Below are 23,523 nucleotides of genomic sequence, written 5' to 3'. Positions count from 1 at the left end.
TGGAATCAGCATTTTAAACCAGGGCCACGGGAGAAATAGCCACAAGTGGACTAGAGCCAAACTTTGAGAAATATAGTTTGCATTCCACAGATTCCTCTCTCCTGAATTTTACCCACTGGGGCAGGCTGTCTTCCAGACCCTCCGGGGACCCACGCTCTGCCTCGCAGCTCCTGTCGCAGAGAGTCAAAAACGATAGGGACAAGTCTGCTGGCAGCTCGGGCCCAGCAGGAGGGCAGAGGCCGGCCAGGTTTGAATGAGCTCAGCTTGCAGCAGCTTTGTTAACTGAGGTTAGACCATTGCTAAAGGAAACTTCACGTGAGGATTTAAAAAATCTCATTTCTTTTTCCCAGTTAATGCTTTTCACTCTTCTCCTATCCTTAAACAGAAAGAAAAATGGGGTAGGGTTATGGGGCTATGTAAGGGAAAAGAAGCAAAGGTGCTGCCAGGGTACTTGAGACTTGTCCTAATTGGGAGTTTTCCACACAAATGGAAAACTCCTCTGCACTTGTTCTGACCCATCCTTCAGTCTTCATTTCTCCAGAAACACTTAAGTGCTCGTCTTCCGCCCTGGCCCGGCCACGTGGAAGGCCAGCAGGCTCCACGGAGCAGACCGGGTTCATCATGCAAAGGGGGACGGAGGGCTTCCTGCGCGGGGCTGCCCCAGGCAGCTGAGCTGTCTTTTACTTTTAACAGCTCTTCCTGCCACCTCAAGAAAAAGGACCTACATTTTCACTGCAGGACAGATTTTTCTTAGGTTTCCCACCTCACAGAATGATAGACGAATAAGAAAAACCACATCCAACTGTATAATGAAAAACAGTGGTATGCTTTTCCCTCCAGTTTTCGTCTGTTTTGGGGGTATGTGTGTGGTACATAGTGAAGCTCGTTGGGCAAACAGTTATTAGGACCCTGTTTTTCTGTGGGGGGAGGGTTACATCCACCATCGTGAGACTAGCAGGCTCTCCCATGCAGGTGTCTTCACAGGTATGGGGGTCCTCTTGTTCACAGTCCCTCAGCAACCTGGGGGTGCACCTGGGAGAGGGGCTTTTGTGCCTGGAAGGCTGGCCTGGGCAGCAGAGCCTGTTCGAATTCATCCCAGGGTAGAAGCTGCTTGAGCAACACATTCCTGAGGCCTCTCCCAAGGCCACAAGTAGAGTTGGACCAGAAGCTACAGCGAAATCCCTGTTCACACCCTGGGCCTGCCCTGCGTGAATGCCGTCTAAGTAGAATCAACAGGATCCCACGGTGGAGTGAGAACATGTGAGGTCTCTGAAAGCCAGGTGTCCCTCCCCCTTTCTAATTCATCATGCAGACTAAGGTCAGATTAAGCTTCCCATTGCACCCTCCTGGGCAGGTTTAAAAATCTCTACGACCCCTGTGAATCAAGCTTGTCCTGCTGCCCAAAACACCGGCAGTCTCTGGCCCTAGGCATCTGGAGCCTTAGTGGCAGCTGCCTCTCACATCCCCCGCCCCCAACTCCCTCCCTCCCTCCCTCCCTCTCCATTTCCACCTCACCACCTCCACTCCTGTCACTCCTCTGTCCAGAATATGCCCCACTTTCTCCCTCTCTAAACTGAGACTCCGACCCCGCGGCCTGGCTCGAGCCCCCCTCCTCCATGAAGACTTCCCTGATGGCACCGCAGGTGAATCTGCCCTGCGCTGTGCTACCTGGCAGCTTGCTCTAATCTTCCATGGCTTCGCCGCAGTACTGGTCTGCCTCTTACGCAGACAAATCACTCCGTATTTTCAGTCTTCAATTTCCTTCTCTGTACTGTGAGAAGGATAATAGTACCTACCCCACAGGGCAATTCTGAGGATCAACTGTGCTAGTGCAATCCAAGCAAAGTTTCCTCTCAGAGTCTGAGTGGACATTTGATAAATACCAGTGAAAACTTCCACTCGTGCCCCAGTCAGAGAAGGGCACATGGTAGGTGCTCAGGTAACTTTTGGTTTGACAACAAGCTTCCAGAGCTGCTTGGAGAAGTAAGGCCCCTGAGACAGAGAAAGCTTGTGCATCCAATTTACTGCCGGTTCTGTGGTCTATGAAAACAGAACAAAGCAAATAATATGCTCGAGGCTAGAACGAGAGTGAAATTGGGACATTCTTGCCTGGTGTGGACATGATCTTAAAAGAGTCTAGATTTCTCAATAAAAAGTCTATAAAAAGAGTTCCTAAGAGGGAAAAAAAAATTTAAAGAGAAGGGAGAGATATTTGGGGGAGGGCTTTAAATTTTAATTTCTTGGTTTACCAAGCTGACTGCTATGAAGCTTCAAGGGGAAACTAAAATTTATTGGGCACGGTGCTTCCACGCCCAATTTTAATTCTCGCGACTCTTTGATGAGGTCTACCTTATCTCCATTTTATAGCTGAAGAAAATGAGAGTCAAACAGGGAAAATGTCTTATCCCAAACCACATGGCAGAGCTGGGAATCAAGCTCAACTCCAGCAAACACCAAAATCCACACTCCTCCACTGCATCAGGAGGAAAAGCTGGTCAAGATGGCTTGAGGCTGGACAGTTAGCAGGCGCTCTTTGGTGTGAGTCTCTACCACCCCGCCCACTGGCTTTGCCAGAGGGAGTCCACTTTTGCCTGATGGACCTCTGGGATGCCAATGTTTTGTTTGAAAAAACAAAGTTCACTGCCAAGAAAAACCAAGTAATTAACAATTTGCATGGTTGTATACAGTCAGCTCCCCGGTATCTCCGCGGATTCGAGGAACGGCGGATCCTGTGCAATGTCAAGGATCTGCGGTTAGGGGAACCCGCAGGTGGGGGGGCCTGAGGATGCAGAACCGTGGATACGGAGGGCTGACTAAGGGGCTTAAGCATCCAGAGATTTTGGTATCTGCGGGGGGATCCTGGAACGAATTCCCCATGGATACCGAGTCTTCCTACAGCCTGAGGTGAAACCAGAGGTTCACCTATTTTTCCCTTTCTGCTTTCAAGTTTTCAAGCTTTCCCTGTCTGCTAATACGGTGGTTGACTTTTTTTTTCTAGTTTCAAAAACTTCTAGTTAGATTTATTTTCCTAAATGTTTCATTGTATTAACCAGCTGTTTCGAAGGCGTTTTGCCATTTCTAAGATGTCAGTGGTAGACGTCATCCAGAAGCTGATAAGTATCATAGTCATGCCCCGCGAGGGTTCTCGCTGCTGCCTGTTTTTCCCTATGGCCAGTTCCCTGGACCCCTACAGCTATTCGAGCTTATCCAGCCCCTCACAGTTCAAAGCAGGATGTGCAGCCCCTTCTTCTTAACCCTTTAACAACTCACCCCAGGGATCTGCTTTCTAATATTCCAAGCTCTTCCCAGAGCAGGAAATCACAACCCACAAATGAAAAGACCACATAGGAGCACATCTTTACCTCAAAAATCTCTTTGATCAAAGTGTCTTTGATACTGGGCTTTACATTTTGTTTAGATAGACGGCACTTATGCTGAAAATTCAGGAGACTATCAGAAGGGTGTGAAGGTTCTGAAGCCTTCCAATAAACTTCACATCTTCAACTTGAGAGAAACGTGGTCCTTAGGCACAAATTAAGGCACAAGTATTTAACAAGCCCACTCTTCATTCTCTACTACCCCACCCCCATTCCCACTGCTTTAAATCCTCTATAATTAGTAACAGCAGCCACCATTTATTAAGATCCAACTAGTACAGACGCTAGCCTGAGAACTTCGTGATCTCTTTTAATCCTCTCGTCAAATTTAGGAGAAACTGGAGGCTTGGGCGCTACATCAAGTGTCACCCGGACAGCGTGACAGCCAGGATTCAAACCTACACCAACGTTCTCCCTCTAATCATTACACGATGCTGCCTCAGTCGCAAAACAGTTTCACCTCTCCTGAAAGAAGGGCTTCTTCAAGCAAATTCTTGCAGATCAGGACCACAGCAGAGCCACCTGGAAGACCCTCTGCTAGGTCAACCTGTTTTACCATAAAAAGTATGGGAAACAGAAAAGGTGAAGGAAAAAAAACAAAGGTCCTAAAGAATGCTTTCACCTCTGACCTCCCTCCTCCTGTCAGAGGTCAGATGAGCAGTCCCTGGAACAAATGGGATGAATCCGTGGCCAGTTTCCCATTCAGGTGTTTACATTCCTGACTGGGAAGAAAGAGCTGACATGACAAGTCTCGCCTTCAAAAGAAGGTGACATGGGCTCCGTGTCTGTATTAATTAACCGTCACCTCCCCTGGGCATTTCTCTGCTGGCCCCTCGCTCTGGTCAGTGAGTCATGAAATGAGGGCAAGGCTCCGGGGAGCTGACTAGCACAGCTGCACAGCCGTGAACCAGAAATGACAAGACACAGGTGGTTCGCAGTTTTCTCTCCCCAGGGGTCCCCTCTCCCACAGCCCACCGCCGTGTCTCTAAGCAAGGGGAGCACCGGGGTCATCCCATCACAGAGGAAGAAGCCGGAATGTTCATCCGAGCCAGCACAACTCGCTGCTTGAAACTAAAGCCTGAAGCCCTCCAGTACCGTAATGTGTGCGAAGCCTCAAAACGCTTCTTTACCTTTGCTGAACTTTCAAACTGAAATAACTTCATTCCACGTGAGAGCACCGCTGGCAGGCGCAACCCCAGTTCTTCCCCACGGGATTCATGAGGCCCATTTTAAAAATAAATAAATAAATAAATAAAACATTAGTAATGGTCAAGAGATTCCAAACAGAATTTGCCTGCCAAGATTTCTTTGGCAAAGGAAAGATACTCCATCTCCTGAAACAATGGGTTTTAGAAATCAGTCCCAAGCCTCTTTTTGCGAAACTCTTCCTCAACTCGCTTGAGAGAAAATTCACGACTCTCTGGAAGATCAGCATTTTTTCAATGAATTCTTTAGTACCCAGGGTTCAAACCCACTTACCCTCGGTGTTGGAACTGATGTCGTCCTCCACTCCGACCACTTGCCTCCTGCGACCCAGGGGTGGAGTGTGATCCGGCCCGCGGTAATTTGGAAGAACGGCCTCTCCTCCTGGATGGGCTGGAGGAACATCCCTGTCTGCAGGCTGTGCCCGTCCATCTGGGTAGGGAGGCGGGGCTTGCTGGGAAGGATCCAGTGAACCTCCAGTCTCTGGTGGAGCAGGGACTGTGGTCCCTCGCTGTTCAGAAGACTCAACTCGGCCTTTTAAATCCGGGGCATCTATCTCCCCCTGAGGTCTCCCCTCTTTGGTTTGAGGGTTCAAGGTGGCAGAGTCTGTTTCAGGCCCATCCCTAGATGTTGGACGTGGCAAAGGGGAGGCCAGGTCAGAATCTGGCGGAGGGATCCCACCTCCTAACGGCCTCGAATCAGCTTTCGGGTGGAAGGAAACATCGACTGTGCTGTGGCCATTCGACGCTTCCTCTGGCTCAGCAGGGGAGGGGTATTCGACGTCCTCCTCATTCTCATCATAATAATCCAAGTTGTCCTCAGTGTAGTCACCCTCCAGGGCCACAGCGCGGCTGAAGGAATGTCCCAGGGGAGCCGGAGGGTGGGCTTTGGAAAGGTCTCCTCCAACTGTCGCTGGCCTGACATTATCCAATGGGGAGGTGCTGCCGATATGAAAAGCCCACACTCCAGGAATCCCCAGGTTGCCGTGTCTAAATAAAACGGAAACAGGACTTTGTCACAAAAGTGTCCATCCACCACCTTCCCACAAAGGCGAGCGATTTATTTTAAAACTGAAGGACTACTAAGATCAGATTCAGAGTTTTCACTGGCAGGAAACCCAAATAAAACCAGACTTACACGGTAACTAAAGATCATACTGGAATTTTGATGTAAACTACCTCTTATTTAACAATGGGTTTCAAAGGCCATGTGTCTACCGAAGGCCAGACCCTCAAATCAGAATTCTGCTCTACATGTCTTATCTAAATGGCTATTTGAAAACAAATAGGGAATGTGGGAATATTTTATCCTTCCTCTACTTTTATTTCTTTAAATTTATTTTGTTTTTTCGGTATGCGGGCCTCTCCCGTTGCGGAGCACAGGCTCCGGACACGCAGGCTCAGCGACCACGGCTCACGGGCCCAGCCGCTCCGCGGCATGTGGGATCTTCCCGGACCCGGGCACAAACCCATGTCCCCTGCATCGGCAGGTGGACTCTCAACCACTGCACCACCAGGGAAGCCCTATCCGTCCTCTACTTTTAACAAACTCAAGAAAACATATGCTTAAACATTTTTGCCAAACCCTTAAACAATATTTTTTATGTGAGAGTTAGTTACATGCCAAGTGTTAAACATTCTTCAACACAACTTGCAAGGTAGGGGCAGTGATCATGACCGATTTTTCAGAGGAGAAAACAGGTTTAGAGAGATGAATCGTCTTAAGGTTGCACAATTAATAACTGACAGAGCTTGGAGTTGAACTCAGCACTACCACCAAAGCCCGTGTTCTGAACATCCACATTACGTCAGAAAACGAATACACTAGTCAGTGCACATCCTAATTATCTTACTCCACATCACAGAATGTTAGAGACATTTTGCGGTTTAGTCATGTGGATTAATCTATCAACTAATTCACAGAGACTGGTGAACCCATGTCCAAAAATTCAAAGGAATAGAAATGCCTAAGTCTCAAAAACGTTGAGCCAATGTAGAACAAAATTAAGGGGAAAATAAGAAAGCAAGTTAATCAAACTGCCACGGGTCACAGGTGAGAGGTATCCAGAAACATCTGGAGCCAGGGAGCTCACGCGTTTCCCTCACTAGAAAAGAACACGGGCTCCATTCAGCCTTCCAAACATCCCAGCGATCCGTTACTTTAGTCAGTGATACATTCCAAAGAGGATAACCCCATACACAATTTCAAAAAAATAAGAAAAAACCTGAAGGAACAAAGGGTCTGGCTGGCTTGAATACACCCATTTCTGTACTCTCTGGCATATGGCCCAAACACCAGGCTCTAAGTCTCTCATGCTGTGGGATTTCCTCAAAAGTCAGTCCATGAGATATCAGTTAATGACTAATAAGACAACAGGAAATTCATTGAGTCATATAAGGGCAAGAGACTTTTGCTCATTTGGGTTGGTACTCATCATATTCATGTGGATTTCTATAGCAATAATACTTTTAACACAATTCCAAGAATCAATCAATCAATCCCCACCCCCTTGCGTATTGTTGTTGTTGCCACTGCTGCTGTTGTAATTAGTTCAGGGAAACAGGAGCGTAGAAAGCAAAACTGTGATCCTTTGTGCGGTATGTTATGTAGACTTGGTAGGTTCTAAGAATTAATGCCAGTGCTTTTTGGCAAGCAAGCAAGGAACCCTGAAGAAGATAAGAGAATTCTGAAGATCTGAGGATGTGGAGTTTATTATCACATCAGAGGTGTTGTAGCTGTGAAATTTCTTCTTGAAGTCAGAAACAGAAAACTATAAAAGCTTAAAAGAGTAGGAAAATACAAATTATGACAGATAAAAGCTAAATAAAATGATCTTCTAATTAAATATAAATCACTACCCTAGCTTTTGTCATTGGGCATGATGAGAAAGCAGCCAGTTTGAGTTTATCCTAAAATCAAGGTCATTTGGAAAGCTTAGCGACAGAAAGAACTTAATTTCCTAGAAAAGAAAACAAGGCTACAAAATGAGATGACAGTGCCTTCCTCCCTGGGTTGTTAGGAGGATTAAGTTAGAAAATCACATAAAATGTTCAGCATGGGGCCCTGCATGTAATAAGTACTTAGTAACTACTGTCTTCCAGGAGATAGAAAAGTATAATCTCAAAAAATACAAATGTGTACATTCATATTTAAATGTGCAGAAGAAGAGTTATGACAAACACACTATGAATTATATAACTTATGACCTCTGAGCTTATAATTATGAGACAAGTTTGAGGAAGACAACAATTCCATTGTGGTTTTTTTTTTTGCACTTCGTGGGCCTCTCACTGTTGTGGCCTCTCCCGTTGCGGAGCACAGGCTCTGGATGCGCAGGCCCAGCGGCCATGGCTCATGGGCCCAGCCGCTCCGCGGCATGTGGGATCTTCCCAGACCGGGGCACGAACCCGTGTCCTCTGCATCGGCAGGTGGACTCTCAACCACTGCACCACCAGGGAAGCCCAACAATTCCATTGACTAGGAGAATAACTTTATTTTTTAGAGATGCATACTGAAGCATTGAGGAGTGAATGGCATGCTGTGTGTCACTTAGTTTAAATTACTTATGCAAAAAAGAAAAAAATGATGAATATGGCAAAATGTCAACAGCTTGTAAATCTAGATGACTCCCTCCACTTTTCTGCATATTTTTGAAATTTTAACTAATGAATGCTGGAGAGGGTGTGGAGAAAAAGGAACCCTCCTATACTGTTGGTGGGAATGTAAATTGATAACAGCCACTATGGAAAACAGTATGGAGGTTCCTTAAAAAACGAAAAATAGAGCTACCATATGATCCTGCAATCCCACTCACTCCTGGGCATATATTCGGAGAAAACTATAATTCAAAAAGATACATGAACCCCAATGTTCATTGCAGCACTATTTACAATAGCCAAGACATGGAACCAACATAAATATCCATTGACAGATGAACAGATAAAGAAGATGTGGTACATATATACAATGGAATACTACTCAACCATAAAAAAGAATTAAATAATGCCATTTGCAGCAACATGGATGGACCTAGAGATTATCATACTAAGTGAAGTAAGCCAGGCAGAGAAAGACAAATATCCCATGATATCACTCATATGTGAAATATAAAAACAGTGATACAAATGAACTTGTTTACAAAATAGAAACAGACCCACAGACATAGAAAACAAACTTATGGTTACCAAAGGGGAAAGGCGGGGAGGGATAAATTAGAAGTTTGAGATTAACATATACACACTACTATATATAAAATAGATAACCAATAAGGACCTACTGTATAGCACAGGGAACTATATTCAGTATCTTATAGTACCCTATAATGGCAAAGAATTCGAAAAAAAAAATCTGAATCACTTTGCTGTACACCTGAAACTAATACAACATTGTAAATCAACTATACTTCAATAAAACACACACACACACACACACACACACACACACACACACACACACACACACCAGATAAATAAATAAATAAATGTAAAATAGAAGATTAAACTGAGGAACATTTCTATAATTTGGAGGTAGAGAAGGCTTTTCTAAGAATAATACCAAGAACTGAAATCATAAAGGAAAAGGCCAACAACTTTGACAACCCTAAACTCACACCTTCTAGATCATAACTAACTTTAAAGATGAACAACTGGATAAAAATATTCACAGCATTTGAAAGCAAATATCTTTACTAGGTTTTTTCTTATTTGTTAAAGGTCTTTGTAAACACCTCAATAGAAAATAGCAAAGAAATGGCTATTAACCATATGAAGAGGTGTTCGGTTTTATTAGTAATCAAAGAAATTACAGTGAAAATATGAACATTTTATACCTATCAGATTCACAAATACTAGAAAGATTAGAAGCTTGTAGGAAACAGACACTGTTGATCACAGCCCTCCTTACTGGTGAGAATGTAAGTTGGTGCAGGGTTTCTGAAGGGCAGTTGGTTAGCATACATTAAAATGTTACAATGCATATATCCTTTCTCAGCAATTCTACTTTCAAGAATTTATGTTTAAGACAAATGAGCATCTGTGCATTATTTTGTTTACTGAAACAATAATTATAAAAGGAAAAACCAGAAATAAGTTAAATGTTCATCAATAAGTTATTGTCTTAATAATACAGGCTATATATGATGCCATGTTTTATAGCGTTCAAATAATAATATAACAGATATCTTACTGAAAGACACCCATAGACAGCAAGTGGGAAGATGCCATATGTATAACAAAAGAACCATTTTGGTTTTGAAAAAGGTTTTGCATAAACCTAAAATTCTGGAATGACTGTTAATAATGGTTATCACTTGAAGTAGTGAGAATGGGTAATTTTTACTTTTCACATTTCTCGGCGTTGTTTGTACTTTCTTTTAGTTTTTTTTGTTTGTTTGTTGCGGTACACGGGACTCTCATTGTTGTGGCCTCTCCCGTTGCGGAGCACAGGCTCCGGACGCACAGGCTCAGCAGCCATGGCTCACGGGCCCAGCCGCTCCGCGGCATGTGGGATCTTCCCGGACCGGGGCACGAACCCGTGTCCCCTGCATCGGCAGGCGGACTCTCAACCACTGCGCCACCAGGGAAGCCCTATTTTAGTTTTTATACTAAGTACAGATTCTACTAAAGAAAAATTCCTCTGACGGTCATTTTGGCCCCATATCTTCCACCTTCAATCAAGCAACTCAGAGGTTTCTATGAAGCATGAAAGACAAAGATGAGGTAGGCATGGAGGGAGGTAAATGGAAGTGGTGTATGTGTGTACGTGTGTGCGTGCGTGTGTCTGTGTGAGTTCTTAGAGGCCATTACGGCTATGGTGGGGGAACACGTCTGCTTTTTCCCTCCGGCTTTTCGGCCCTCACTGCCTCCTGTACCCTGAGGAGGTGTTAGCACTTACTCCTATGCTCTGGAACTGTTGTTTGTCTGTCTACTCTAGGAGAGTGCAGGTTGCTTGCGTACAGGGCCTGGGCCTTAGACATCTTTCTCTTTCCAGCTCTTGGCCCATGGTGAGCTCTCGATAATGCCTGAGAGGCAGAGAACCTATGGCTCCAGAGTAGAAGAGGAGGGTGGAACCAGGGGAAAGAGAATAAGGAGCTAAGTTTTCTCCAGAGTCAAGACTAAAAAGGCAACCTTGGTGGAGCTCAAAAGATGTCCGACATGAGTCATGAGAAGGGGAAAGCAGGCCAGGATTCAGCGTAAAATAAGTAGTTCAGAGCTCCAGACTTGTGGTTGAATTTTGGCTTTGCCACTTCATAACTTTGAGATTATAGGCAATTTAACTTCCCTAAGCTCATGTGTCACATTGAGAAAAGAGAAGAACTTACCCCCTGAGATTCTTGTTGAGTTTTAATTAAGAGAACTTCTGGAAAGTGTGTAGCACAATGTTGGCATACAGTAAGCTCTCAATAAATGTCAGCTCTCAGTAACCCTATTTGGTTGTAGGGCCCGCTCTCTGGTCTCTGAGTAAAGCAGATGGCATGCAAAAGTGTAAGATGTTCCAATACCCAGGAATCATGTAACGAAACTTAGAGGAGTCAAGGGAGGCCAGGTAACCAAAGTATTCTCTGTCTGCCTTCTAGACCAGTATTCAGGGAAGGGATAAAAGCAGAAATTTTTTTTAGAGCCTGGAAATTATTAAATATCAACAGGTGCTAACCCAGATACTGGGCACGATGTGGACGAGCAGAGTGAGCTTATGTGATGGGACTAAGGAATGTGCTTGGTCCCAGGCATTGCATGGAAAACCCTCAGGACGATTTCAGATAATGAAGCCACTGAGAAATCCTGAGACTTCCAAAAATCTACCAATCTCTTTGGTTTTCCTTTTTTTTCCCCAAATTACACTACTCTTAACTTTTAACACCTATCTGTCCAAAAGACTAACTCACAACGTCTCCAGCTGTGAAACGATTAACCTGGAAAAACCTCAACCTGGGCAGTTGTATTACTGGGTGTTTTTATGTGCTTCCAAGGGCAATGATTTCCATAGCAAGCCTCACTGGCTGTGCTCACACACACACACACACACACACACACACACACACACACACACACACACGGAGTTCTGTTTCCAGTATCTATAGCCAATAGGGCAGGAAAAATAAAAGACTGTTTATATTTTGGTCAACGTGCTCCTCCCAGGGTCTGGCCTAGTTCCTGGTTTCGATCTGATCCCTTGCTTAGAAACCACGGAGATGATATTTAATGAGTAGGGCCACTCAAGTTTAGGTAGCTCCTAAGGGTCTTTACATTCCAACAGGAAAGGGCGTAAGCCCCATGTTACTTACTGGTAGAGATTTTTCACAGACTGTTCAGTGCTAGTCAAGCTGAAATATGGTCCCTCTCTCTTCAGGTCACCGACCTCCCCTCTGCAGAAGCCCACGCGGGCTGGAAGCTCGAGCTGGACATTGTAAGATTCTTTGGGGCGGGTTCCAAAGAACTGAAGGCCATTGGCAGGATAAAGAAAGAGGGCGTAGGTGTCAGACTTATCAGATGCCAAAACTGCTTGAAAAGTATTCAGCTGTGAAAAAAAGAAGAAAATATTCTTAATAAAACAAACAAAAAACAACAAAGAAACCCCAAAGCATTATAAATGCAAAGGGTTGTCCCCCTTCTCAGGATTTCTCCAAATTGTTTTTACACATAATATTCTTTTAAATTTCCTCTCCAAATTATAAACATAATTACATCAGCATATTATTGTTATAATCATCTTTTATCAATTTAGATTAATAGTTGAAATATGCATAGGTAAAAAAAAACACTAGTTACAAAAAATAAAACTATTTTTTGAGGTTTCAAACTCCTTTCATCCAAACTTCTTTCAGAGCTGAGAGCAAGTAGCAAAATTAACCTGTACATTCCCACAGCCACTGTCCTAGGTTTCTGCCCTGGGCACTCATCTGGATCATTCATTCATTCACTCATTCACTTATTTATGGGCAGGGGTGGTATGAGGCACTGGCTGATCAAAAGGCCTCCTTACTGTTCCCAAAGCCTTACTCTCTATTCTCTCCCATCCACCTTTTATTTTTATATATAAATTTATTTTATTTATTTATATTTGGTTTTGTTGGGTCTTCGCTGCTGCGCACAGGCTTTCTCTAGTTGCGGCGAGCGGGGGCTACTCTTTGTTGTAGTGTGAGTGCTTCTCATTGTGGTGGTGTCTCTTGTTGAGTGCAGAGCATGGGCTCTAGGCACATGGGCTTCAGCAGTTGCGGCACATGGGCTCAGTAGTTGTGGTGCACGGGCTTAGTTGCTCTGCAGCATGTGGGATCTTCCTGGACCAGGGCTCGAACCCATGTCCCCTGCATTGGTAGGCAGATTCTTAACCACTGCACCACCAGGGAAGCCCCCATCTACCTTTTGACACCAGCACCAGAGTTACCCTACCCTCATGTCTCAGATGAGGAAACAAAGACATAGGGGCTAAGAGATCTGCCTAAGGTCAGGCTACTAATATGCGGTGGCAGGCCGGCCAGGGTCCCTGCCCTGCATCATCAGGCTGTCCCAACCGCTCCTTGGCCGGCCATCTCAGGTGATTTATAAGCTGCAAACTCTCTTCTCAGGCTCAGATCCCCTGCATCTCCACCGATTATTTAATATTGCCCATTTGCCCCATGCACTTTGATGCTTCTGCACATTTGCTCACGTTTTCCTGTGCCTGGAAACACTCCTGACCTTCTAATGCTGCCCCTCTGAGGGGTTTTGCAATTCCCTGTAGATTTATTGCTGTTCTCTGACCCTCCACAGTATCTTAGTGTTTCAAGTTAGCACTCACCTCGTCTTGCCTGGTTAGCTGCTTCCATGTTTGTAAACTCAGTTCATTAATTCATTTGTATATTACTTCAAACAGCCAGGTGCCTATTAAGCACTCGACAGTATGCTTGGCGCAAAGAGGCCAAGGAACAAAGGACGCAGCCGCTGCCCAGGACAGTCTCAGAGCTTAGGACAGGGAAGCAGCCATGGCTGGGATTCTAGGAGAACTGCTGGAGGAGGTAGTGGAGGCCAGAAAGGAGGGTGTGGGCCCAACACCTTAAGGGCTGCGGTGGGGAGGCGTTGCAGAGGCTGCCTGTGAACATTAATAAACACTGCAGAAGCCAAAGCAGACCAGAAAGAGAGGCCAGGAGCCTGAGTTAGCCACAGACTCAGCACCCAGGTCCTTATAGAATCACTCATTAAAGTTCAACTTACTCTCGTATTTTCAACAAGACACATTTGTTTTTTTTTTTTTTTTTTTTTGCGGTACGCGGGCCTCTCACTGTTGTGGCCTCTCCCGCTGCGGAGCACAGGCTCCGGATGCGCAGGCTCAGAGGCCATGGCTCACGGGCCCAGCCGCTCCGCGGCATGTGGGATCTTCCCGGACCGGGGCACGAACCCGTGTCCCCTGCATCGGCAGGCAGACCCCCAACCGCTGCGCCACCAGGGAAGCCCCAACAAGACACATTTTTGCCTTTACCTACATGCAGCTATCTCCGCCCACCCAAATGATCAGTTAATGGTGCTTGAGTATCTTAAAAAAGATGTTATATTAAGGTCTCTGAGAATACCTCTCTCACTAAATCCCACTCCTTTTACAATTTAGCAGGCAGCAGGGGAGGTATTTATAAATACCACCATTTCCTAAATAACGTGGCTCCTAGAAACGTTATTTACTGACAAGTAGCACAGTTTCCCCATTTTGCTAGACAGACAAAATTAGGCAGAGAGAAGCACATCCCATTTTACTAAATGAAACAGCAAACAAGAGGCGTGGGTCTGCATTTTGTTCTGTCCTGGGTCCTTCCCCATACGGTGGTCAAGCTCTTTCCTAGTGTTGATTCTTCTTTCCTATGTTTAATTTCAAAGTACAGTTTTGAGGGTTTGCTTACAAGACAAAGAAATTCAGGTGTTCAAATGCTTTTCCAGAAAAAAACCAAAATACTATCCAAACTTTCTTTTAGATCTCCAACACAGAAAAGGTCACCTTGCTTGGCTTGGGTTTTTGCTTTTCTTTCTTTCTTTAAGTTCAGAAACTTAGTGATGGGGGGCAGGGGGCAGTGCTCATATATTTGTTACTGTTGTCGTTGTTGATTGCTTCATCCGGAAAGCCTGACTTTTCCAAAAACAAAAGGCAAGGGATGTTTTCTAGAATTTCCCAAAGCTCGGAAGCCATAACTTCTGCCAAATGTAAACAAAGGCTGTCCTGTATCATGTCTATACAGAGTATATGCTATTCAATACATCATCGATTAATGGAGATTCAATAACTTCAGTGTTACTTTAGTCCAAAGAAAGTTCAACTAGAGAAAGAAAGGTACTTAAGGAAGGAGACAGATTCTGTTTTAAAAAGCAAAGCTTTCGGAGTTCCTGGCATTGATTGCCCACAATAAACGTCAGATAGGAGGAATCCTGGTTCTAAGTCTAGAGAAATTCTATAAGATAAGGAGGTCCCATAGATTGTGAAGGAATTGAAGGAGATGGGAGGGGAGGGAAAAAGTAAACAGAGCTGTGAAGGGGAGAATCTGGCTTTTTACTGTGGGGTCTGGGTATATAGCACTTTATTTTATTCATTCTTTCAGCCAGTCAGCAAGTTCATTTCAATGAAAATGTATTCAATGTCTTTTATATGCCATCCTGAGACAAGCACTTATTACAGGTGGCAAGCATTTATTTAATCTACTTGTCTCCACCGAAATAGGCAAATAGAAGAATTTTAAATAGAATATAGGATCCCAGAGACCGGCCAAAAACGTTTGCCTGTTTAAAAACCACCCGCATACCAAATGATCACTTTTAAAGTTCTCTCCGTTCCACAAAATTCTACATCTAACCGCTAATTCCCTCTTCGTGATGTCCTGCAGGGCTCCTCCCCCAGGAGCACGCCTTGACAGGCTTCCAGACCGGAAAGGTCTTCACATTCCTGGAGAAAAGTCTTCGCAAGAACCCCACATGCTCTGTCCCTGAAGCGAAAGCCTCAGATGGGCTGCCAAACCCCACAAAAGGATCACCAGTTCCCAACGCCCTCAGGATCCCAGGGAGGAGAGAGGGGCCGCCATGGGACGAGGAGCAGGGCCAGTGCTGCGGAACTTCAAGATCTGCCATCCTGTTATCAGAAAGAGAGAAAAGCCAGAGCCCTCGGCAGAAATCGGGCAGCGCTGGGCTCTCCCTCCCAGGTGTGGGACGTTGCTAATCAGTGTTGACTTGACGCTCGGCAGAGCCAGGTTGATAAATAGGAAACATGCCCCTCAATGAGCTCCTGATTTTTGCAACTGATTTAACTGATTTCAGCCATCTGGCCAAAAAATCGCAGCGGTGCCACCCATGTCCCAAAGGGTTTTGCCTCGAGTGGTTTACAAAAACTACAATGAAAATTAAGAAGTAGGGTGTCTCCTACACACGTCCCAAAATTCTCTTCCCTGTCTTCTCTAGGGTCACATGCTCTCTACAGTCATAGCATCGTTGACTCCTGGCCTCCAGTGTTCGGTGTGAAGAGGAATCTCCATTCCTTAGTGTATTTCTCCATCTCCCGTTACCTATAGGTCACTGTCATATGCAAGATTTTCCCGCGTTCATTTTTTTCTTCCCTAAATCCTACAGATCCTGCCAAAAAATTCAAAAATAAATGTTCAGTACTATCACATCACTAATAGTATAACCTTCCTGACACTTAGTCTTTAGCAAAACGTCAGCATTTCTTTAACCAATTTCCATATATGTCTCTGTTCTCTATGTCTGCATGGCTATATCTCAGACAGAGGCTAAACTCTTTCAGGTAGACTGTAGACCTCCCCTCTTCTGGACCTCAGCTTCAGAGCTCAAAAAGCTACAACCATGTCCTGCTTTTCTCCCTGGATCCAACCGTCTCTGTCAATGACTATCATTCCTTGAAACAAGTCAGCATGCCTCACTCCCCATGGTGAAACCTCCATTGGGAAGTCTTCTGCTCATCTTATGTTACTGCCCCACACCTACCTTCATCCATTTCTCCAGCCTCAGCTCTCTTGGCCTTCTCCCAGGACACATCCTAGGCCAGAACAATCTGTCCTGCTGCCCCATTCTCAATATCCATTCTTTCAGCCCAACTTAATACAGGTCAACAATGCATTCCCTGTACCATACCACACAGATCTATGTAGCCCAGTTCCCTATCCCCCTTCATCCTTCAAACAACAACAAAACAACAGTCTCACCTACCCCACCCCCGAAAAAAAAAAAACACAGCTAAAGTAAACATATGGGCAGTATGTCTCCTGCCCATAAGTTCTTTGAAGGTCAATACTGTGACTTTGCTCTGTGAAGTACCTATGACAGTTCAAGGAGTCTCAGATTGAGTGAGTTGATAAACACCATTTGGTGATATGTTTTTAGATGCAGTAACACCTTGACATTCCTGAAATATCAGGTACCACATCCTGTCACACCCACCACGAACATCCACGGCGAGAAAGGGCAACATCTGAAATAGTTTTAAATGGTAAAGATGCCATTCCTTTGATATCTTCGTTTCCAGTAACTCTGCAACATGAAGTTAGTATGCCAAGGTTTAAGAAGGCCATGTAGAATTCACACAGTCCTTCAAGCAAAGTTGATTATTGCTTGCCAAAATCTATCTCCAAAGAATTATCAAAACGAGAACTCATGTCACAGAGCTCTTCAAAGTATTCAGAAGAAACTTCAATGTGGGTAATTACAGAAACATCCTCTCTCCAAACAGAATATCTCCTTTCTAAATGAAACAAATTCTGAAGCCAACTCAGCATATGGCAATGTCTGAAGATTGATTTTAATTAGAAAAGTAAGAGATGGATTCTACAAATCTTCCCCCACTCTGCCCCCACCATAAAAAGGCCTAGACAGAAGTTGCAATTTAGAAAAGCTTGTATTTAAAGAGTCCTTAAGTAGAAGACTTACATCACAGCATCCTTACAAGACAGAGAAATAGAGAAATAAAAGAACCAGAATCTGGTCCCATCAACCCAATGTAGGGGAACACAGATTGGCTGGGCATATGCACTTGCTAAGTCTAAGGGACCATAATGGCTACTTTAAAATGTCACCTTAGTGAATTCTCACAACAGTCCTGTAAGGTGGGCATTGCTACTTCATTTTACAGATTAGGAAACTAAGACTGAGGCTGGATCATTGCTTCCAAAGTCACTGGATAACCTTTCATAAACCACTTCTTTCAAAATGTTTTTATTGTCATTATCTTCATATCAGAAGCATTATTCCCATGCTGCAGATGAAACTGAGAAAAGTAATTAAAGTCACCTTGTCTGTATTATAATTTTCAGTTTCAAATAAGCCCTGATAAAATTGGAATACTAAAGCTCTAGTGTGACCTCATCACCCCAGAGATTCTGTGCAACTGCTCCTCTCCCCGATTCCTCTCACTCAGCTCAACGTTGTCTTTCTCTGTTGAAAAAATAAGATAGATGCAGCTGAATTCACTTAAGAGCACTGGAATACTAATTTGGAAGTAATAAGGAGTCGATAGTGTCCTTGGAAAATTTCATTCCAAATTCATTCTTCCTTTGAAAGAAATATGGTTCCAAGGACTCTTCTGGTACAAAGATCACATTGAGACAATAAAAAAAACCTCATTTATTGGAAGTCTTTGGAAAAGGTACAACTATTGTTGTGTCTACCTACATCACTTGTGCCAAGGAAATGGGTCCTGCATGAAAAGTCTGGGTAAAAGCAACAATGACAGAAACCTAAGAATCAAGAAATCTGTATTCTAAACCTGCCTTTGCCTCACTACGTACAGAATTCTAGACAATTGCCTTAACTTACTAGGTAATGGCAAAGAATAAGTCTTGCTGTACTTATCTTAAACATGCAGCATTGTTGTGGGAAGACAGCATGATAAAATGTTATTATAAGAATTAATAAGATATCCTGAATAAACAACATATATAATAATTGTCTAAGCAGTCAGTCTTTCCATTGAACCCTTACCTTCTCAATACAATCAAAAAGAGCTCTCTTTAAAAAATAAAATAACAGGGTTTCCCTGGTGGCACAGTGATTGAGAGTCCGCCTGCCGATGCAGGGCACACGGGTTCGTGCCCCGGTCCGGGAGGATCCCACATGCTGCGGAGCGGCTGGGCCCGTGAGCCATGGCCACTGAGCCTGCGCGTCCGTCCGGAGCCTGTGCTCCGCAACGGGAGGGGCCGCAACAGTGAGAGGCCCGCGTACCGCAAAAAATAAAAAAAATAAAAAAACAACAAAAAACTTCTGTTTAAAATTCTTCAAAAGCTGCCCAGTGCCAAAGAACCAAGTCCAAACTCCTAGCATAGCATGATCTGCCCCTGCTCCATGGCCTTCCCAGCCTCATGTCCCACCACCCTTCCTCTTCAGTAATAAGATACCACATGGAATGCCCCAAACACATTATACAATATAGTCCATGGGTGATATGTCATATGCTACCTCTTCTATTGGGAATGTTCTACTCTAGTCAACTCAGATGCAAAGACAATTGCTCACTGAAACTTTCCCAGATCAGGTCCCCTAACAAGGGAGGGATAGAGTTAGTCTCCTTAAGTCAAGATGCTACTTCACTTATCATACTGAATAATAATCAATATCCCTATTAAACTATGACATCCTTAGGAGTAAAGAATGTGTCCTTTCACAGTCTCTACATGCCCTGACATACAGTAAGTGCAAAAAAGTTTGTTGGATGAATAAATCTCAACTATGTTTAAATATAAATTACTTATATACACATACATATATGAATATGTCACATATAAGATATATGTTTAGAAAAGAAGACTGGAAGAAAACACAATAAAATACTAGCAGTGGTGACCTCTGGTTAGTAAAATTATAAACGTTATTTTCTAAACTTTGTATTATAGGTATGTTAAACTTTAAATGCTTTTTAAACTTATGGACAAAAGTGAATTAATGAATGCAACATACCTTATTCATTTCTCCAACCCTCCACCTAGACCAATGCCCTGAACAAAGAAGGTGCTCAAAGTCTGTGTCTGTTCCTGTTTTATAAATAAGTTCATTTGTATCATTTTTTTTTAGATTCCACATATAAGCGATAGCATACGATATTTCTCTTTCTCTTTCTGACTTACTTCACTCAGTATGACAATCTCTAGGTCCATCCATGTTGCCGCAAATGGCATTATTTCATTCTTTTTAGTGGCTGAGTAATATTCCATTGTATAAATGACTTAGAGAACAAGCTTATGGTTACCAGGGGGGAAGGGATAATTAGGGAGTCTGAGTCTGACATGTACACACTGCTATATCTAAAATGGATAACCAACAAGGACCTACTGTACAGCACAGGGAACTCTGCTCAATGTTATGTGGCAGTCTGGATGGGAGGAGAGTTTGGGGGAGAATGGACACATCTATATGTATGGCTGAGTTGCTTTGCTGTGCACCTGAAGCTATCACAGCATTGTTAATCGGCTATACTCCAATATAAAATTTAATTTTTTTAAAAAAAGAAGGTGCTCAGTCTATTTATTTGAACTGAATGTACTCTGTTGAATTGAATAACTGAAATGTCAAACCTATGCATTAAAAGATTATGCAATAAACAAAGCTAGATGTTGCCTGACCCAAAATAAAATGAATGGCAAAAATCAATTCAAATCTTTTTTATTTCTAGATCTTCTTTGCTTAGTAAAGCCTTTAGGAAATATTCCTCTTACTCAGGGAGCACAGAATAAGAATGGCCACCATCTTGAATCGCTCACTGAGAGTGGGCAAGCTAGTTAATCTCCCTGAACCTACGGAGGATACGTGTCATCTTTCTATAGCTAAGAATCATTTTGATGAGTTAAAATAGAGATAAACTCAACGAGTTTCAGCCTTTAGAGTTGACATTTTAGATTCAGGTCTAATTTCATAGGAGGAAGCCCTTACCTACCCCAGGAGTGAGGCAGCTCCCCTTTTGCGAAGCCACCCTGGCGCCACCTGATGTCCATTTGGAGTACCTCAAATGTTGCTGCCAAGCCTAATGACTGGGTGCTTACGTTGTTTCACTTTCTCAGGTAGACACTATACAAGGAATCAAGGGCAGTCTCCTGTAAAGTACGGAGCATGTGAACTGGTACCTGGAGGGCAATTTGGCAAAGGCTATTAAAACCTTATAAAAAATGCATCACTCTGGCCCACCAGTTCCGCTTCCTGGAATGTCAACTAGTGACATGGTACAAAGATTTAGCTTAAGAAAGAAAAAGTGCTTCACAAATTTATAATGAGAAAAATTGGAAATAACCTTGCTGACCACTGGGCACAATGAGAAATCCCCCGGATGGAATATATGCAAACATTAACAGTGATGTTTGTAGAAGTATATTTATTGACAGCTAAACATATTCACAATTTACTAATTAGTGAAAAAAAAGTTACAAAGCCGTATGTGCAATGTGAACTCATCATTAATAGACAGTGATAGATACAGATATGGATAGGAAAAAGCCCTGGCAGATGCACACGAAACTGTTTAACAGTGGTTATCTTTGAGTGGCAGGAAAATGAATGGTTGTTCTTTTAAAAATTGCCAGCATTTCCTGATGTTTTTCCTTCACTGAACATATAATTAGAAATAGTTCTTGTATATACGAGGTGATTCTAAAAACAATCAAACCATAAACCCCTTCTGCATCTGCACTGGGGCACTCACATCCCTTAAGCAGTTCTCCTTGCAAGAGTGACCTCTCAGACCCTCAGAGAAAGCTTGGAGAAAACAGCCTTCTTCACTTCCGAGCCACTTCAGCCCTGGTGCCGCCAAACTATACATCAGATTTAGCGGGAGAGCAGACTCCGGAAAAATTTCAAGCCAGTCCCTGGGTTCCAGCCCAGAAGCCAAGCCCATTTCCTCAGTTGGCACAGAGGCCAAGCAAGCATCCCTGGTCGCTTACCTCTCCCGAGGGCGGGGCCCAGCGCGTGGCCTCCTCGTAGGCGCCCACCTGCTCCCAGGTAGCCAGGAAGGCGTGGGTGGGGGCGAAGTGCGCGCCGGAGCGCGGGAAGCCTGCACGCACGTAGCGGGCGGCCAGGCCCAGCACCGCCGGGGAGGTGTCCTCGCGGTAAAGGACCCGGCCCCTGCCGTGACTCGTGTCGATGTCGGCCAGGAAAGGGGCGATGGCCGGGAAGTCTGTGGGGAAATCATCGTCCACATACTGGGTCTCCCTGGGGAAATCCTGGGTGGAGATGATGCCGTTGGTGACCACCTGGGGGACGAGCGGGACAAAAGTGTGACGGTCGCGTACGTTGCAGGAAGCCCAAGGAGGGCCACCACAGGTCCGGACGCGAGCGCCCACCCTGGCTCCGTAAAGAGGGAAGGGAACCGCCCCGGGCATGAAGTTTCCCCTTCCCCATCGGCTGGGAGCCCGATTCCTGGTTCAGGGCGACCAGCGCAACTTCAACCGGCGTCCCACCCGTCACCCCTACCCCACAAGCGCGGTGCAATAGGTCCAGGAGCCCTAAAACTCGTTCACGTTATCTTCTCATCTCCCGCACAACCCTGGAAAAAAGCTACGGGTCGGAGGAGGGAACACCCAGCTCTATAGAAGTGCACAGCCTCCTCGCTGTCCTAACTGGAAACCCCACTGGCCGGCTTAGCAATCCCACCTTCTTTTCTGCCTGGGACTCTTATGCGGCTGCGAACAATTCTTACCCCCTCCCCCCGCCCCCCTGAAGCAGGGAAAAGCAGTGGTCCGGCAACAGCATCGCTGCAAAGCCAGGTCCCACCCCGAGGGCGCTCGGGGACAGCCGACTGTGCGGACTATTTCCTCCCTTCGGAAGGCAGGGGTTCGCTGAGAGCCGCACTACACTGACGCCTGTTCAGAAGCTGCAGAAGAAGAAGAAGAAATCTGCAGAATTCCGCACCAGGAAGAAGCTAAACTTACGTAGAGTTCGCTGAATTGGGCTTCATAGAAGCGCAGGGGAAGCGCCAGCTTCACGGCAGCCGAGCTTTCGTCGTCGCCTTCCTGCAGGAGCTGGTCCCCTCGCGACTGCCCGTAGGGGAATAGCTCGCCCGGGTGCAGCGCCGCGGCCCGGGACAGCAGCAGCAGCAGCAGCAGCAGCATCGGCGGCGGCGGCGGCAGCGCGGGCCGCCCGTCCGCCCGGTCCCCCCGCATGCTCTCTCGGCCCTGGGCTGTCCCGCGGCAGAGCGCGTCCCTGCCCCGCCAGCCAGCCCACTAGCCCCGCCGCGCTGGCCTCCAACCTGGATCCCGGCGGGGTCCCGGGCGGGGCGGGACTCCGGGCCCTCCCAGAGCGATGATTGGCTGCGGCCCTGGCCCCGGGACCAATCGCCAGTTCTGAGAAAGTTCGACAGCGGCCACCACATCTGGTTCTCGTTTAAGTTTTCTAAGGCAGTGGTCACCGGACCGGCGGGGCTGGCGGGGTGAAACATCCCGGCCAGGGGTGGTCGGAACCACTTCTCCTCCGCCTCCGCTCCCCGAGAGCTCGCGGGGTCACCCTCACCCTCCTCTCGGGGCTGCCCAGGGGTGCCGGCGACTCCTGCCTCCGGGACCAAATGGCCCGCACGGTCCGAAGGCAGCAGCGCTGCAGGAGATGACCTCAGCGCCAAGGGGGACCTCGCGGCAGCTTGTGCAGCTGCTGGCTGGCGCGAAGTGCCCCGCCAGGCTGGCAAGGCGAGGATGGTGCCCTGCCCTGGGGTGCCGGGCGCCCCTCGCCCTCGAGGTCTGGCTCTCGGGCCGAGAAGCAAAAGGCACTTTTGCTGTGTCGTAGCCACAGCTTCCTCGGCCTCATCGCTCCACCCAGAGACGCTGAGGAGAAGCGCGCCTTTGTATGAAGCCGGGGGGCTGACTCCTAAATTCCGTCCCCCTCCCGAAGGCCGCCTCCCGGGAGAGCTGGACCGCACGGGAGGACTGGGCCACCGGGCCGAAATGCCTGCCAGTTCGGGTCAAGAGCGTTGTTTACCTTCCCCGGGGAAAACCGCACCCGGGAAGGCCTTGAAACGC

The 23,523-nt window shown here is 45.7% G+C and overlaps 1 protein-coding gene across 3 annotated transcripts in view; it reads right to left on the bottom strand.

Annotated features, from left to right (window-relative positions):
- Positions 1–22,796, bottom strand: part of NID2 (nidogen 2) — a 78,907-nt gene extending 56,111 nt beyond the window's left edge. For all 3 annotated transcript variants that reach the window (XM_060142618.1, XM_060142609.1, XM_060142623.1), the window contains exons 1-4: positions 22,447–22,796; positions 21,460–21,768; positions 11,863–12,095; positions 4,857–5,569 (exon numbers count right to left, since the gene is read on the bottom strand). In XM_060142618.1, coding sequence (XP_059998601.1) covers positions 4,857–5,569; positions 11,863–12,095; positions 21,460–21,768; positions 22,447–22,677 — 1,486 coding nt within the window. In that variant the 5' untranslated portion in view covers positions 22,678–22,796. The remainder of the gene's footprint in view (positions 1–4,856; positions 5,570–11,862; positions 12,096–21,459; positions 21,769–22,446) is intronic.
- Positions 22,797–23,523: the final 727 nt, after the last annotated feature.

The sequence above is a fragment of the Lagenorhynchus albirostris genome, chromosome 1, assembly GCF_949774975.1.
Source record: "Lagenorhynchus albirostris chromosome 1, mLagAlb1.1, whole genome shotgun sequence".
Lineage (NCBI taxonomy): Eukaryota > Metazoa > Chordata > Mammalia > Artiodactyla > Delphinidae > Lagenorhynchus > Lagenorhynchus albirostris.
Note: the sequence above shows the minus strand (reverse complement) of the source record. Positions and strands in the feature narration are given on the sequence as shown.